General features: G+C 37.2%; 1 protein-coding gene across 3 annotated transcripts in view; it reads left to right on the top strand.

Moving 5' to 3' along the window:
• The window catches only part of LOC138699462 (enolase-phosphatase E1-like), a 148345-nt gene that overhangs the window by 74315 nt on the left and 57169 nt on the right, over positions 1–16861 (top strand). For 2 of the 3 annotated variants that reach the window (XM_069825353.1, XM_069825352.1), the window contains one exon: positions 10335–10867. In XM_069825353.1, the coding sequence (XP_069681454.1) occupies positions 10351–10867 (517 nt within the window). In that variant the 5' untranslated portion in view covers positions 10335–10350. The remainder of the gene's footprint in view (positions 1–10334; positions 10868–16861) is intronic. The other variant, XM_069825354.1, reaches the window with a different exon arrangement.

Genomic DNA, 16861 nt, shown 5'->3' on the forward strand with positions numbered 1-16861 from the left:
TGACATAATTAGGAACATTAAATCCAGACATTTGAAATGGGCAGGGCATGTAGCACGTATGGGCGAATCCAGAAATGCATATAGAGTGTTAGTTGGGAGGCCGGAGGGGAAAAGAGACCTTTAGGGAGGCCGAGACGTAGATGGGAAGATAATATTAAAATGGATTTGAGGGAGGTGGGATATGATGATAGGGACTGGATTAATCTTGCTCAGGATAGGGACCAATGGCGGGCTTATGTGAGGGCGGCAATGAACCTCCGGGTTCCTTAAAAGCCAATAAGTAAGTAAGTATTATTATTATTATTATTATTATTATTATTATTATTATTATTATTATTATTATTATTATTTTAGACTTACAGAGAGGGTTTGAAATTGAACGGGTTATATCATCTCCTTGTTTATGCAGATGACGTGAATATGTTAGGAGAAAATTCACAAAGTATTACGGAAAACACGAGAATTTTACTTGAAGCAAGTAAAGATATAGGTTTAAAAGTAAACCCCGAAAAGACAATATATGATTATGTCTCGTGACCAAAATATTGTACGAAATGGAAATATAAGAGGTGAAAAAATTCAAATATCTTGGAGCAATAGTAACAAATATAAATGATACTCGGGAGGAAATTAAACGCTGAATAAATATGGGAAATGCCTGTTATTATTCGGTTGAGAAGCTTTTATATCATCCAGACTGCTCTCAAAAAAGCTGAAAGTTAGAATTTATAAAACAATTATATTACCGGTTGTTCTGTATGGTTGTGAAACTTGGACTCTCACTTTGAGAGAGGAAGAGAGGTTAAGGGTGTTTGAAAATAAGGTGTTTAGGAAAATATTTAGGGCTAAGAGGGATGAAGTTACAGGATAATGGAGAAAGTTACACAACACAGAACTGCACGCATTTTATTCTTCACCTGACATAATTAGGAACATTAAATCCAGACGTTTGAGATGGGCAGGGCATGTAGCACGTATGGGCGAATCCAGAAATACATATAGAGTGTTATAGTTGGGAGGCCGGAGGGAAAAAGACCTTTGGGTTGGCCGAAACGTAGACGAGAGGATAAATGGGTTTGAGGGATGTGGGATATGACGGTAGAGACTGGATTAATCTTGCACAGGATAGGGACCGATGGCGAGCTTATGTGAGGCGGCAATGAACCTGCGGGTTCCTTAAAAGCCATTTGTAAGTAAGTTGTAAATATTATTACTATTATTATTATTATTATTATCATTATTATTATTATTATTATTATTATTATTATTATTATTATTATTGATGATGATGATAGATACTGGATTAATTTTGCACAGGATAGGGACTGATGGCGGGCTTATGTGAGGGCGGCAATGAACCTGCGGGTTCCTTAAAAGCCATTTGTAAGTAAGTTGTAAATATTATTACTATTATTATTATTATTATTATTATTATTATTATTATTATTATTATTATTGATGATAGATACTGGATTAATTTTGCACATAATAGGGACTGATGGCGGGCTTATGTGAGGGCGGCAATGAACCTGCGGGTTCCTTAAAAGCCATTTGTAAGTAAGTTGTAAATATTATTACTATTATTATTATTATTATTATTATTATTATTATTATTATTATTATTATTATTATTATTATTATTGTGGATACCATTAGGAAGAAAATTGTTTTGACGTCATTGCCAGTGTCGCATTACAAATTGGTTAAGATTAAAAGCCTCGTGATGGCTTGAATTTCTCTCTTGAGATTCTGACCTTCGTAAACGCACGCACGCACTTAGAAAGAAATTCTCATATGTAAACAAAAGCTGGGAGTAAGTGAAGTAGTTTTACTCCTGAACTAATAATGAGATGTCATGTAATATTCTTTGATTAATGACTTGTATTGCTTTAAAGAGAGCTGACGTTTTCATTTCAGAAAACAATTAAGTGAGATTTACTTCCGTCGTTATTTATCAGTAATATTCTTCACTTATGTTTCATGATAACTGTTAGGTGTTTCTATGAATTACTTCACTTGTAGTTTTTTTTTTCAATGGGCCCATATTTTACGCATCACGTTTTGTATTACTAGCAGCTGCAAGTCTCGATAGCGAATTCGCAGTTAAAAGTAGAGCAAGTCTTACGCGAGCCGTGTTCCAGTAATCCTTATCTCCACAGCTGGCTAACAGTACAACATTGCATGTCATACACTCACTTCCTTTTTCCTGAAACTGGTAATGTCATCAACAAACATAAACAACAAAGACTTAGAGAGGTAGCATATAGTGTATTTACTTTCATAGGTGGTCTAGTGAATAGAGCGTTGGACTTATAATCGTGTGGATCCGGGTTTTACCCCCGATTTACAATTTGTGATGAGCAAAGCTCGGAAGTTGGGGACTTGTGTCTTTGAACGTGGCTAAGCGACCGGACTTCAATGTCAACAAACTCCCGCTTCCAGCACGGAGGTACTGTCAGGTCTGCTATAAAAGTGGTTCCTGGCTGGAACAACATAATGATAATATTATGATAGGTTGAAACATCTAATTTTATAGCATATATATATATATATATATATATAAATAAACATGCAAAATACATCAAATTTACAGTTCTGCTCTGTGCATTTCATTACAGTGTATGACTACATCATTCGAAGATTTTCGAACCCATAAATTCTTCGTCTGTTATTTAACATGATTTGAAACGAAGGAAACTTATTTCCACGTCACATGAAGTGACGGGAGCAAACTTTAATTTTTTTATTTTATTTATTTTAACTAGCTACCTAGTGAGTACAAATTGCATTTATAAAATAAAAATGTTTCTAGCCACTACCGTAAGAGTCAGGCTCGTGTACGGTGTGGTCTTAGTGAATAATATAACATAAAATTTACAAGGACAGTTTACTAAATACAGTAATTAACTTAATTCAAACCAATAAGTACAACACAAGAGCAAGAATAAAGAAGAAAGGGAAAACGAGAGAAAAATACACATTTAATATAAATTGACAATCCGACAGAAGCCAGTGATATTCAATAAAAACATGAATATAGTCGATAGAAATAAAAGGTAAAAAAAGTACATTTGTTACTATTATATATCATGGATAATTTTACAAAATTTGGAAAATGGTTTGAAATTTTATTATAAAGTCTTGGGCCTAAATAAAATACTGAATATTTCACTGTCACGGTTTCCTGTTCGATTTTCAGCAGAGCTCGTATCTGAGAAAGATAAGTATATCCTAAATTTTTCTCGCAAATAGTTTTCAATTAGTGTATCACTACTAGGGAAGGTCCCTCTACGACATGATCCATGGCTATGGACAAATTCTCCATCAATTTAAAGGACTGCAATGTCTTTCAATGAATGCCCGTTTCCAGCTCTAGTTTATGTGTGGTACAACTTACAAGATATAAACTCTGCATTAGAAGAAAATAATGCATCTCCTCAGAATTCCTCCACGAAATTCTGTACCTAAAATTTAAGAAATGCATTTTCAAACTTCCATAACACCCATTCGAATAACACGTATTTTCTAATTCCTCAAACAGACCGTTTACCTGTAATTCTCTTAATGTCATTGGCTTCGACGTGACACAGTTTATTCGTTCGTCTTCTTGCCATTCGATGTGACCACTTTCTTAGTACAAACGACTGTCCCTGAGCACTTGCAGCGTGAGCTTTGTGTACGTTATGCCTGTAACCTTACTCAAGCACACGACACACAAGTCCCCAAGATCCGAGCTTTGGTGATGAGCAAACCCGTGGCCCAGGTAACACAGAGATTTGCTCCCGGAACTCTTGCACAGGATAGGAACCGATGCCGGGCTTATGTGAAGGTGGCAATGAACCTGCGGGTTCCTTAAAAGTCATTTGTAAATAAGTAAGAATTTCATGTACAATTGGGTTACTGACAATCCCTGTTACAAAATTGGTAAATATGTGTATAGTAGTGTAAATGTTTTAATTAATTTAATATAATGTATTTTTTTTTCATTCTTATGCTTCTTAATTCATTATATCTGTTATTTAATTATTGCAATTATTCACTATACTATATTTGATTGTATTTGACAATGTCTATAGCAGGCCTGCACAAGGTTTGCGCTCTCCGAGCCGGCTCACAGCTCATGAGCGGAATGCAGATATTAGTTGCGCTCTGTATAAGGGTGAACTGGAAGAAGGGGTGATCTCGTACAAAATATACACAAAAGGACGTACTATTACGAGTGTTTATGAAATATATTCCCGTTCAGTGTTTGCAAAACTATCTTAGATTATTATTAATTAATAAAGAAATATTTACTTTACAGAAGTAATAGAAATTCTATAGCTACTTAAATGTACAATATCATTTTGTTATATTTTTATTTATCAGTACAACAAAACGGGGTTTTATGCTGTTGGCAGCTGAAAGGAACAGTAGCCTACTGATCATAATGAAACATCAGTTACAGATGTTCGATGCCTGCCTTTATTAAAGTTGATTACAGAAAACAGTTGCTCACAAATATAAATGTTGAGCCAAACATAGCAACCATATTCACAGCCAGTCTATGTAGTCGTGGATATTATTGCTAATGTTTAGTCTTATAAAACTCAACCAGGCTAGTAGTATTATTCAAACGATCTTTAGCCCTTAGGTCACATTGAAGATCAATAAGTTCGAGCTGTAAATCGTTAAATGTTAAATGTTATGTTCCGTCTTTTAGATTCCTCCATACTGTACTGTAGCAGTAGGTAAGCAACGTGAAACAATTACTGAGAATAGGCCTACACACTGCACTCCACTAGATAACTGAGTGGTCGTTTCCCTCTCCTCTACATATAGCAAGTCTATGTCATTCTGACGTATCTTCCTCTCCGTTTCGGCGAGCGGTAAACACCGCTCTCCCGCTCCGAAGGAGCGCGCGCGCTCGTTGAGCGCTGTTTGTGCAGGCCTGGTCTATAGCATATGTTCATGCTGATGACAATAAAGACTGTCTGATTGATTAGAGCCCCTGGAAAAAAATTATGCAAACGAGTGACATTCCTGACAACAGTACAAGAACTACGAGACGCTAATGACAGGAACTTCACTGTGGTTGAGTTAGTGTCCCGAGCTTGTGACATCATTTTGTTTTATGGTGAGATTATGTGGTGATATATATTTCCTGAAACATAAATGCATAAACAAATGCAGTGTATATATTATTGAAAATGCTTGAACATCTGGTTTGGTTATCTAAAAAAAATCTCGTCTACAAGAGATAGTGCGTTGGTAGAACTGCCCACGATATGGTCTTTAACTTGACTTCCGCACGGCAAATATCAGCCAGACAATAATAGTCTCTTTCTATGCGGTTGCGTAAAACGTCATGTCCGCGCATGGTCAGACGATGACGTTTAGATGACAGGATGTTGCAGATTATAATAATATTACCACCGGGCTGTAATAGCGGAGAAACACTGCACACTAAAAAAGTCACAAAATCAAATATTAGGTTAAAACATAAATTCCTAGCGGTTTTGTTCGTCATCAACACTGCGTTGTAGGAGACTGCTTATCGTTCGTCATTTTTTGTTAGGAGACTGTTTATCGTTCGTCGTTTGTTGTTAGGAGACTGTTTATCGTTTGTCATTTATTGTTAGGAGACTTTATCGTTTGTCATTTGTTGTTAGGAGATTATTTATCGTTTGTCATTTGTTGTTAGGAGATTATTTATCGTTTGTCATTTGTTGTTAGGAGACTGTTTATCGTTTGTCATTTGTTGTTAGGAGATTATTTATCGTTTGTCATTTGTTGTTAGGAGACTGTTTATCGTTTGTCATTTGTTGTTAAGAGACTGTTTATCGTTTGTCATTTGTTGTTAGGAGACTGTTTATCGTTTGTCATTTGTTGTTAGGAGACTGTTTATCGTTTGTCATTTGTTGTTAGGAGATTTTGTCGTTTGTCATTTGTTGTTAGGAGACTGTTTATCGTTTGTCATTTATTGTTAGGAGACTGTTTATCGTTTGTCATTTGCTGTTAGGAGACTGTTTATCGTTTGTCATTTGTTGTTAGGAGATTATTTATCGTTTGTCATTTGTTGTTAGGAGACTGTTTATCGTTTGTCATTTGTTGTTAAGAGACTGTTTATCGTTTGTCATTTGTTGTTAGGAGATTATTTATCGTTTGTCATTTGTTGTTAGGAGACTGTTTATTGTTTGTCATTTGTTGTTATGAGACTGTTTATCGTTTATCATTTGTTGTTGGGACACTGTTTATCGTTTGCCATTTGTTGTTAGGAGATTTTATCGTTTGTCATTTGTTGTTAGGAGACTTTATCGTTTGTCATTTGTTGTTAGGAGACTTTATCGTTTGTCATTTGTTGTTAGGAGACTGTTTATCGTTTGTCATTTGTTGTTAGGAGACTGTTTATCGTTTGTCATTTGTTGTTAGGAGACTGTTTATCGTTTGTCATTTGTTGTTAGGAGACTGTTTATCGTTTGTCATTTGTTGTTAGATTTTATCGTTTGTCATTTGTTAAGAGACTGTTCAGCGTTTGTCATTTGTTGCTAGGAGAATGTTTTTCGTTCGTCATTTGTTATTTGGAGTGTTGTCCTTGTAAATGTGCCTTCAACTTTGCAGATTTGAAGGAAGTTTGTGCTATTAATGTGGGCTAAAGATTGAGTGTCAGGTGGGAGAAACGAACATTTCCTACATATTCTTCTCTTTGAGTTTAATAGCCCCTGTACAATTCAGCCCTCAGGTGACATATCATCTAAATCTCAGATTCCCCATACCATAGATAAGCTGAGGCGGTCACTGCATTGACCACCGAGGTCCCCAGAGCTTACTCCTATGGATTCCTGTCTGTGGGGGTGGATGGAAGTTGAAGTGTACAAAAGTAAACACAAGGGACGAATTGGTCGCTCGTATTACGGGTAGTGATGCCCTCATAAAAGAACAAGAAGAGCAACACACACTGTTGTCAATAGTGCGGAAAAGTACAGTCCTAGAAACAAAAAGAACCCGATTCTCGAAGCTCCTTACAGAGCACGATTCACACCACAACGGTTTTCAATCCAGTATTACTAAAGGAAGGTATTTCACAACTAATGCAAAATACACGAAATTAATCTGAAAATAAGATCAAATCAATACCTAAGAGTCACTATTAAACAAAAACGATACAGTACGACAACCCCGATTATGACAATTCATCGCAAGCATTCTGATAGCTCTGTGCTAGTGTGCTTGCTCGCAGACTAAAAAGTTCAGGGTTCGGATACTGTTGGGGAAAGAGTCATTTCTAAATTAATTATGCAGGATAGATTTGAGGGAGGTGGGATATGATGATAGAGACTGGATTAATCTTGCTCAGGTTAGAGACCAACGGCGGGCTTATGTGAGGGCGGCAATGAACCTCCGGGTTCCTTAAACGCCAGTAAGTAAGTAAGTAAGGTTAATTTCGTTTACCAACATTCTATTCTACTGCATGAATTATAAATATTCATACAGGAGGCTACTAGTCTAGGAACAGGTCAATTTTCATCGCATGTTTTCAAATGCGTTTCGTGTTACGACAACAATAGAGTAAAATGAGTTTCAATATCTGCCATAGCGATCTCGTGTGTATATGCGCAATGCGTTGAATATGGAACTTGCAAAATTCAGGGCGGACCATTTTTTTTTTGGGATTATACATTGAACTGTTGAAATGTATTGATATCATGTAAATAAACAATAATAGTACATTATGCAACGAGCCTATAATGATAGCAATTAAGAAGCGAGTATGGATGTTTATGAAACGAGCGCAAGCGAGTTTCATAATTTTCATACGAGCTTCTTAATTACCATTATAAGCGAGTTTCATACGACTTTTTTTGCTCCAGCAAATTTCTAACTTGAAATTATTCATTTTATTTGTATCTAACTGACCTTGAGCAATACCTCGTAAATTGTGAGATGTGCGCAGACGCGAAAGTATTGATTTTTTCCGAGGAAGAGATGTCCACATTGACCTTGACAGCCTATAAGAACCTACAGAGTAAACTAAATATTAACTTTGATATAACATTGAAATTAAATTAGACATTGGAAAACGAGATGGCAAATTGAATTTATTTGAGTATTATTTGCAATTAACGCTAATTATTATAGTAACAGAACATAACCTTCTGCGACAGTATTGGATTTCCAGCCTCCGTGACTTTTCGCTAATTCTCTTTCGATTGCATATCCGAGAATAATCGATACTTGCGGTTTTATAACGGTACAAAGCTGACTTGTCATTGGCTGAGGTTTTATAACGGTACAAAGCTGACTCGTCATTGGCTGAACACCTGTACTTTAATGAGTAGGTGTACTTTAATGACATGCATTAAAGGACTGCTACCAGGTGTATAATTACTACATTTCGGCATGGTCGAGCATAAATGTAATTATATGATTTGTCTTTCCTTATTAATATGCCGTTAGGGAAGTCCAGGATAACAGAGCGGTTTTGGAATTGAACGGGTTACACCAGCTTCTTGTGTATGCGGACGACGTGAATATGTTAGGAGAAAATCCACAAACGATTAGGAATAACACGGGAATTTTACTTGAAGCAAGTAAAGAGATAGGTTTGGAAGTAAATTCCGAAAAGACAAAGTATATGATCATGTTTCATGATCAGAATATTGTACGAAATGGAAATATGAAAAATGAAAATTTATCTTTCAAAGAGGTGGAAAAGTTCAAATATCTTGTATCAACAGTAACACATATAAATGACACTCTGGAAAAAATTAAACGCAGAATAAATATGGAAAATGCCTGTTATTATTAGGTTGAGAAGCTTTTGTCATCCAGTCTGCTCTCAAAAAAGCTGAACTTTAGAATTTATAAAACAGTTACATTACCGGTTGTTCTGTATGGTTGTAACACTTTGAGAGAGTAACAGAGGTTAAGGGTGTTTGAGAATAAGGTGCTTAGGAAAATATTTGGGGCTAAGAGGGATGAAGTTACAGGAGAACGGAGAAAGTTACACAAAGTAGAATTGCACGCATTGTATTCTTCACCTAACATAATTAGGAACATTAAATACAGATGTTTGAGATGGGCAGGGCATGTAGCACGTATGGGCGAATCCAGAAATGCATAAAGAGTGTTAATTGGGAGGCCGGAGTGAAAAAGACCTTTGGGGAGGACGAAACTTAGATGGGAGGATAATATTAAAGTGGATTTGAGGGAGGTCGGATATGATGGTAGGGACTGGATTAATGTTTGTCAGGGTAGAGACCGATGGCGGACATATGTGAGGGCGGCAATGAACCTCCGGGTTTTCTAAAAGCCATAAGTAAGTCTTTCATTATTGGAACTTGTAACGCTTATTATGTGTAACATTCAAACAGCTGTATCTCCACACCCATTTAAAATTGTATGCATGTTTATATGAAATTTTTACTTAGAACAATCAATAGGCCTACTACGACCTCTAATCATTTCCTATTCCTGCTGAACCATCCTGTATGTATATAAATCCTATTTTAGTGGGTTATTTTTTTCTTTTGTCATCTAGTCTGCTGTCAAAAAATCTGAAAGTTAGAATTTATAAAACAGTCATATTACCGGTTGTTCTGTATGGCTATGAAACTTGGACTCTCACTTTGAGAGAGGAACAGAGATTGAGGGTTTTTGAGAATAAGGTTCTTAGGAAAATATTTGGGGCTAAGAGGGATGAAGTTACAGGAGAATGGAGAAAGTTACACAACGCAGAGCTGCACGCATTGTATCCTTCACCTGACATAATTAGGAACATTAAATCCAGACGTTTGAGATGGGCAGGGCATGTAGCACGTATGGGCGAATCCAGAAATGCATATAGTGTGTTAGTTGGGAGGCCGGAGGGCAAAAGACTTTCGGAGAGGCCGAGACGTAGATGGGAAGATAATATTAAGATGGATTTGAGGGAGGTGGGATATGATGGTAGGGACTGGATTGATCTTGCTCAGGATAGGGACCGATGGCGGGCTTATGTGAGGGCGGCAATGAACCTCCGGGTTCCTTAAAAGCCAGTAAGTAAGTAAGTAAGTAAGTAAGTGGGTTATTTTACGACTCTTTATCAATATCTCTGGTTATTTAGCGTCTGAATGAGATGAAGGTGATAATGCCGGTGAAATGAATCCTGGGTCCAACACCGAAAGTTACTCAGCATTTGCTCATATTGAGTTGATGGAAAACCCCGGAAAAAACCTCAACCAGGTAACTTCCCCAGACCGGGAATCGAACCTGGTTTCGCGGCCAGACGCATTAACCGTTACTCCACAGGTGTGGACCACATATGACTATAGGCATGTAATGTATTTTAAAGTATTTCATCTTTTTGTTTACAGGAGCCTGTTTTCTCCGATGAAAGGTAAAGCAAGAACTTCGGACGACATCGAATCAACTAGTCACGTATCAGGTAGTCGCTTCATGACGTGGACACCAAAGTTACTTAGAAAGACTGGATTTCGTCGGTCATCACCGCCAAGTAGACCTTCCCAAGAGCCTCTATCACCTTTTAGTGGAAGGTTTTCTTTCCGAACCTCCTCCTCTAGAACGTCACTACCACCTAGCTCTAGAACCTCGCTTCCACCTAGCTCTAGAACCTCGCTTCCACCTAGCTCACGTTCTTCGCTTCCACCTAGTGGCCCACGCCCAACTCTGCCTTCTAGCAACTCACGCCCCAGCACTTCTCCGCCTAGCAGGCCGACATCGCCGCCTGCCAGGCCAGCACCGCCGAATCTGCGCACCTCTGTGTCACCCAGCAGGCCTGTGCCACCTGCGACGTCACCCAGCACAGACATTGTACATACACAGCAGTCGTCACCTGCACCGGCGAGTCGTAGAGCTTTGTTTCCAGCATCTGCCACCATCCAAGCAGGTATATATGTACATAGCTTGCACATGCTTATGCAGGAGACTCCTTGAATGTCTAGGCCTACAGTCCGGATCAGCTTACTTAAGGGTGAAACCTAACCACTTTCCCCCCCATTAGCTACATATGAGCTATTCCATCTCAAATCGACCGAAATATAGAGAAAATTGACCTTACAATTTCTAAATACAATGAAACTTTTTTTTTCGTAGAGAACTGTGATACAATGCTTTGTGCAAAGTTTAAGGCATCAGAACTTCATAGTGTTTAAATTAATACAGAGCGTTCGCCTACGGGTGGGGCCAGGAAAGCGGCCTGCCTGCGGTGTGGCTTGCGGGAATCGTCTATCCGTAATCTTCCGCTTTCTATACTACAGCGTGAGTATAAATGATTTCCCTGATTACGAAAATTATTTGTGGACAAACGATTCAACGTAAAAAAAATTAAATATAAGAGTGTATGGAGAAACTCTCCAAGTTTTTAAACATAGGCCTACCTTATAGGTGCTCGATGTGTGCTCCACTTGTGACCCTGCAGACATCAAGCCGGTAGTCCAATTCGTTCCACACACGGCTAAGTGTATCCATATCGATTGCAGCGATGGTGTTGATGATGCGGGCGCGTAACTCTGGCAGATTTTCCGGTAATGGAGGTACAAAAACAGTCTTTAACATACCCCCACAGGTAGAAGTCACACGGTGTTAAGTCAGGGGAACGTGGAGGCCAGGACAAGAGATGCATGTCGTCTTTGTCGTTGCACTTTCCAAGTCCAAGGTGTACGGCCTTTTCTTTTTTCTCGAACCCACCATGTCAGGACATGTTAGAAGAGTGGCTGATGCCACAGCTGGAGAGTGATAGTGCTGATTTCATATAGCAACAAAATGGCGCTTCACCTCACTTCCACAACGAAGTCCGGACATTCCTGAACGACCGATTGCCAAACAGATGGATTGGTCGCGCGAGGAGAGGCGACATGCAGCTCTTGTCCTGGCCTCCACGTTCCCCTGACTTAACACCGTGTGACTTCTACCTGTGGGGGTGACTCTATTTTTGTATCTCCATTACCGGAAAATCTGCCAGAGCTATGCACCTACATCATCAACAACATCGTTGCAATTGATATGGATACACTTAACCGTGTGTGGGATAAATTGAACTATCAGCTTGATGTCCGCAGGGTCACAAGGGAAGCCCATATCGAGCACCTATAAGGTATGTTTAAAAACTTGGAGAGTTTCTCCATATACTGCTATATATAAAATTTTTCTACGTTCAATCGTTAGTCCATAAATAATTTTCATAATCAGGGAAATCATTTATACTCACTCTGTATACTCTGTAGGGTTTTAATTTTAAAAGTTTAGCAGCAGTAAGGACTGATGTTTTTGAAACACAAACTTTCTGTGAAACACTTCTTAGAGATTTATTAGGAGAGCGTGTAAATGATGCACTGGTTTCATCAATTTTTTCTTCCGTCAATACTCTTTGTTTTCGCTTAGGAATTGTAGCATTTATCGACCCTGTTGTCCTTAATTTGTTAACAAGACGTCTAACAGTTTCTCTACCCTGAATTGGAGCACCCGGATATTTCACTTCAAATTGCCTACGCACCTCTCTACATGACTCTGTTTTCACATATGCAGCATACATAAAAACTCTCTGTTCAAGCGTGAATTTTGCGTTTTGCATTGTTAACAAATTTTACACACACGCTGAATATTTAAGCAACTGTGTCGAGAAACTGCTCTGTACGTGTTAAATACTGCAACATCTGGCTCACAACTGATAACTTGTCGACCTTGATTGTCGAGCGTGTCTCAACAACTGCGCGCACAAAGCGGCGTATCAGTACATGCCGCTTTCCTGGCCCCACCCGTAGGCGAACGCTCTGTAGTACATTATGCAACGAACTTATAATGGTAGTAATTAAGACGCGAGTATGTTTGTTTATGAAACGAGCGCAAGCGAGTTTAATAATTTTCATACGAGCGTCTTAATTACCATTATAGGCAAGTTTCATACGACTTTTTATGCTCGACCATATTTCTAACTTGAAATTATTCATAAGTATTCATGTTATGGTTATGTAAGTGAGGAGCGGAACTGACCTGAATTGTGAGATGTACACAGGCGCGAAAGTATTGATTTTTTCCGAGGCATGAATGTCATTGACCTTGATATAACCTAGATAATAACATGAACATTAGTCTTGATATAACCCTGATATTGATTTAGAATTGAAAAACTAGATGACAAATTGAATTTATTTGAATATTATTTACAATTAACGCTAATTATTATAGTAACAGAACATAACCTTCTGCGACAGTATTGGATTTCCAGCCTCCGTGATTTTTCGCTAATTGTCTTTCGATTGCATATCCGAGAATAATCGATTTCTCATTGGCTGAACAACTGAATTATAATGAATAGGTGTACTTTAATGAGGTGCATTAAAGGGCTACTACCAAGTGTATAATTACTACATTTCGGCATGGTCGGGCATAAAAATATTTAAATTTATCGTATTTTCATAAAATTAGCAATTTTAAACTGTTGTAGCTCCGAAACCCTTTCAACCAATGATTAAAATCATGGTTTATTTTGATGCTGAGAAATTTAAGTTTATATTGACATATAAACAGATTTTCTTACTTTTTATGTAAATGGAGAAATTTAGATTTTTCCTCATTAAAACACCTTTGCCTAGGAAAAAATATTTTTAAAATATGTAGTTAGATTCCGCATTGAAAGTACAAATAAACATATTTTTTACTGATGGTATGTTGATAAGAAAGTATTGAAAATATCAAATAAAGAAAATAAATGGTACGCGCGTGAACTGAGAGACGGGAGCTAGCCGAGACAAGCAAGGCCAGGAGACAAACACGTGATGTTTCTTCTAGTAGCGCATAGCTGGGCTAGCTTTATCACAAGTTTTCATAAACACAAGAGTAAAATGACGTTCAACGCTCGCTTATCTTCAGCTCTCGGCCAGTGCGTGCGGTACTGTGCCGTTCAAGTCTAGGCGTGTGAAAATAATTTATTTAATACCCTCGAAACTTATTGCCGAGCCACTAAGCAAACAATGCCGAATCCCTCTTAATAATGCAAGGTATTTTCTCAATATTTTTTTTACATTTTTAAAAATGAGCAAAAGGCCTAAAAGTAAGTAAAATCAGATTATCTATCTCTCTGTACACAATAAAAATAAGGATTACTTCTTAACATAACCTACCAAATGTCAGCTTCAAAATGGGCTCTCGTTCAATGTTCTGCAGTAAATGGTTCCAGAGTTCTGAGCGCTGAAAGAGGCTTTTCTAAAATACGCTAAATTTGTCGCTCAACAATACGAAAACCGTTTGACTTTCGATAGTATGTTTTTGCAAATGCACTCTCCTCAGCACTTCTATAAATAGGGAAAAAATTAGAGTATAAAAAATGCGAGGTTTTTTACTAATCGATTTCATGTGGAATAGCCCATATGCTAGTGAATTATAGTGATTTTCTAGCTCTTAGGTTGCATTTTCTTTTACCAACTTCGTTTCGAATTTCGGGTACTGACAAATACTACAACTGGTAGTTATTTTCTAGCTGTCATGTTGGCAGCAATAATTTCGGTTTGCAGTATAGGAAACTGATGAAAATGCAAGTAAGGAAATACATTTTTAGGTTAGGTCTCATGAATCGTAAACTCTTTAGTCAACGCAATAAATTTCATTTCAGACAAAATACATTTTAATATTAGATGATACTAGTCCTAATGATTAACATAATTATGCTAGCAGTCCAGGAGGAAAACGTATTATTTCATAAATTATTGAATCATTTAGATAACACCTCGCAACATAAAGATGAGACGTGGTAAATAATAAGCAAAACATTGTTATTGTTAATAATAATATATTATTATTATTATTATTATTATTATTATTATTCTTATTATTATTATTATTATTATTTCAGTACTTAGCATTGTGATTTTACCCTCTTTGGTGATATCTGGTATTAGTTGGCAACACTGAAAAGACGGCTAAATTAGACTTTTAGGAACCACACTTAAGTGATCCTCACTATACTTCAAACCAACATTCTACAGGGACATCATTTTATTTTTACTTCAATTTTTATTGTACCTGAATTTTTTAATGTACTTCACTCCCACACCCTCCACTAGTAAACTTCCAACCATTCTCCATACAGAACCAAGGCCGGGTATGCGGTCATAGTAAGCAGTACTGAGTTAGTGAGTATAGTATGTTCCAGAAATATGTTCGCGTTTTTCCAGTGACGAAAGAGCTTTCAATATTGAATCATATTTTCGAACAGGTACTGTCGTCCGTTTGCCTACGTCGCATCCCGATTTCCCCAACCTGCTTCTGTTCGCCCCTCTGTAAAAGCTGGCTGTCTTAGCGCTTTTCTGAAAACATTAATTTCTGTTAGGAATTGGACGTTTACGTAATATTATACAACTGTTTAAAATAACTTAAATAAAAGGGCCTCGTTAAGTAATTAACTGTCACGTGATTTCCCCCCTTTCTACGATCCTGCGGCATAACCACTTGGACGGACAGTAGATAGCATGTCTGAGTAATTTTATCTGTGCGGGTCGGGCAGAAGTGAAGATTGAATTTACAGAACGCAAGGTACTCTTTTATAGAGTAGGTACAGAATTATTTCAACATGAGTTACTAGTACGAAGGACGAAACAGGCAATTAGAATTACATGCAATAGTCTATAGTGCGATAATATGCACAAAAGAACTGAAGCCTGTATCGAAATGAACTGCCACCATTTTAAAAAATGTGTTTAAATATCCATATTATGATTATTTTTCAATTTAACTTCATTCTCTATATTGTACGCTAATGTGCTGTAGATAGTACAATATACACTGCATAATGAATACGTTGGCATGGATAACTCAGCTCGTGAGTAAAAACACTTATTCTTAATACAGTACTGTATTTTTATTAAACAAAAACCTAATGAAAATTATCGAACTCAAAATCGCGAAATTTCCTAGTTTACGTAAATGGATGAGCTACTTTTCTTCCCTCCTATACCTAGTAGAGTGATGTGTTTGATTTTACGCCTGTATCGTCTAACTACAGTCGTGGAAGGGGTAGCAAACTGTGTTTCCGGTTCTCTAAAGGTATAGCCAGGTTAATATTAAAAATGTTAGTAAAAATAAAATGATGTCCCTGTACCTAACAGACTTGAAACATGAAACTGTTAACTGAAAAAGTACACATTCAAATTGTCCCTAAATGATTTTATCGGTGTTTCAAAATTGTTTAATTTCTCTCATTTGCAATATACGACATGGGTCGTTCAATAAATTAGTGGCAACATTAGAATTAACAACAAAGAAAACGTTTCTGGAACAGCCACATTGTTGCAGTGCTCAGAAGTAATCTCCTCCAACATGCAGAACCCACCTCCACAACTCAGGGAGATGACGGATGTCATCCACAGCATATTGTTGTACTAATCTTCGAACAGACTGCTCTGCTGCTACTATAATTGCCTGTCTGGTTCTGAAAGGAACTCCTCTAAGTGGTAATTTCATTTTTGGAAAAGGTCAAAATTACATGGACTCGTATCTGAAGAGTAACCTTTTTAAGTTTACACAACACTGAAGCAAAATCGCGTTTTAAGGAATAACATTTGCTAGTCAAATGTTGTTTGTTTCCGTTACCATGGTATCAGATAGGTTTGTTTATATACGCCATAAACGTTCATCTTTAATTATAATCGAATTAAATTGTAATGTAGTGAATGCAATCACGAGTTTTTTCTAAATGTAATGAAGAAAAATAATAGTTATATTTATAATTTATAATACAGATGTTAATTGATAAACGTCTTTGGTAATCGACATTTCCAGAAGCCTGGCCAGTGCGATTACCAGATACTAACCCAGAGATTTTTAATTTAGAACTATTAAAAAAAAGAGATCATACAAATGTGGCTTTCAGGTACTAGCTCCCTGTAAA

Source organism: Periplaneta americana, chromosome 5 (genome assembly GCF_040183065.1).
Source record: "Periplaneta americana isolate PAMFEO1 chromosome 5, P.americana_PAMFEO1_priV1, whole genome shotgun sequence".
NCBI lineage: Eukaryota > Metazoa > Arthropoda > Insecta > Blattodea > Blattidae > Periplaneta > Periplaneta americana.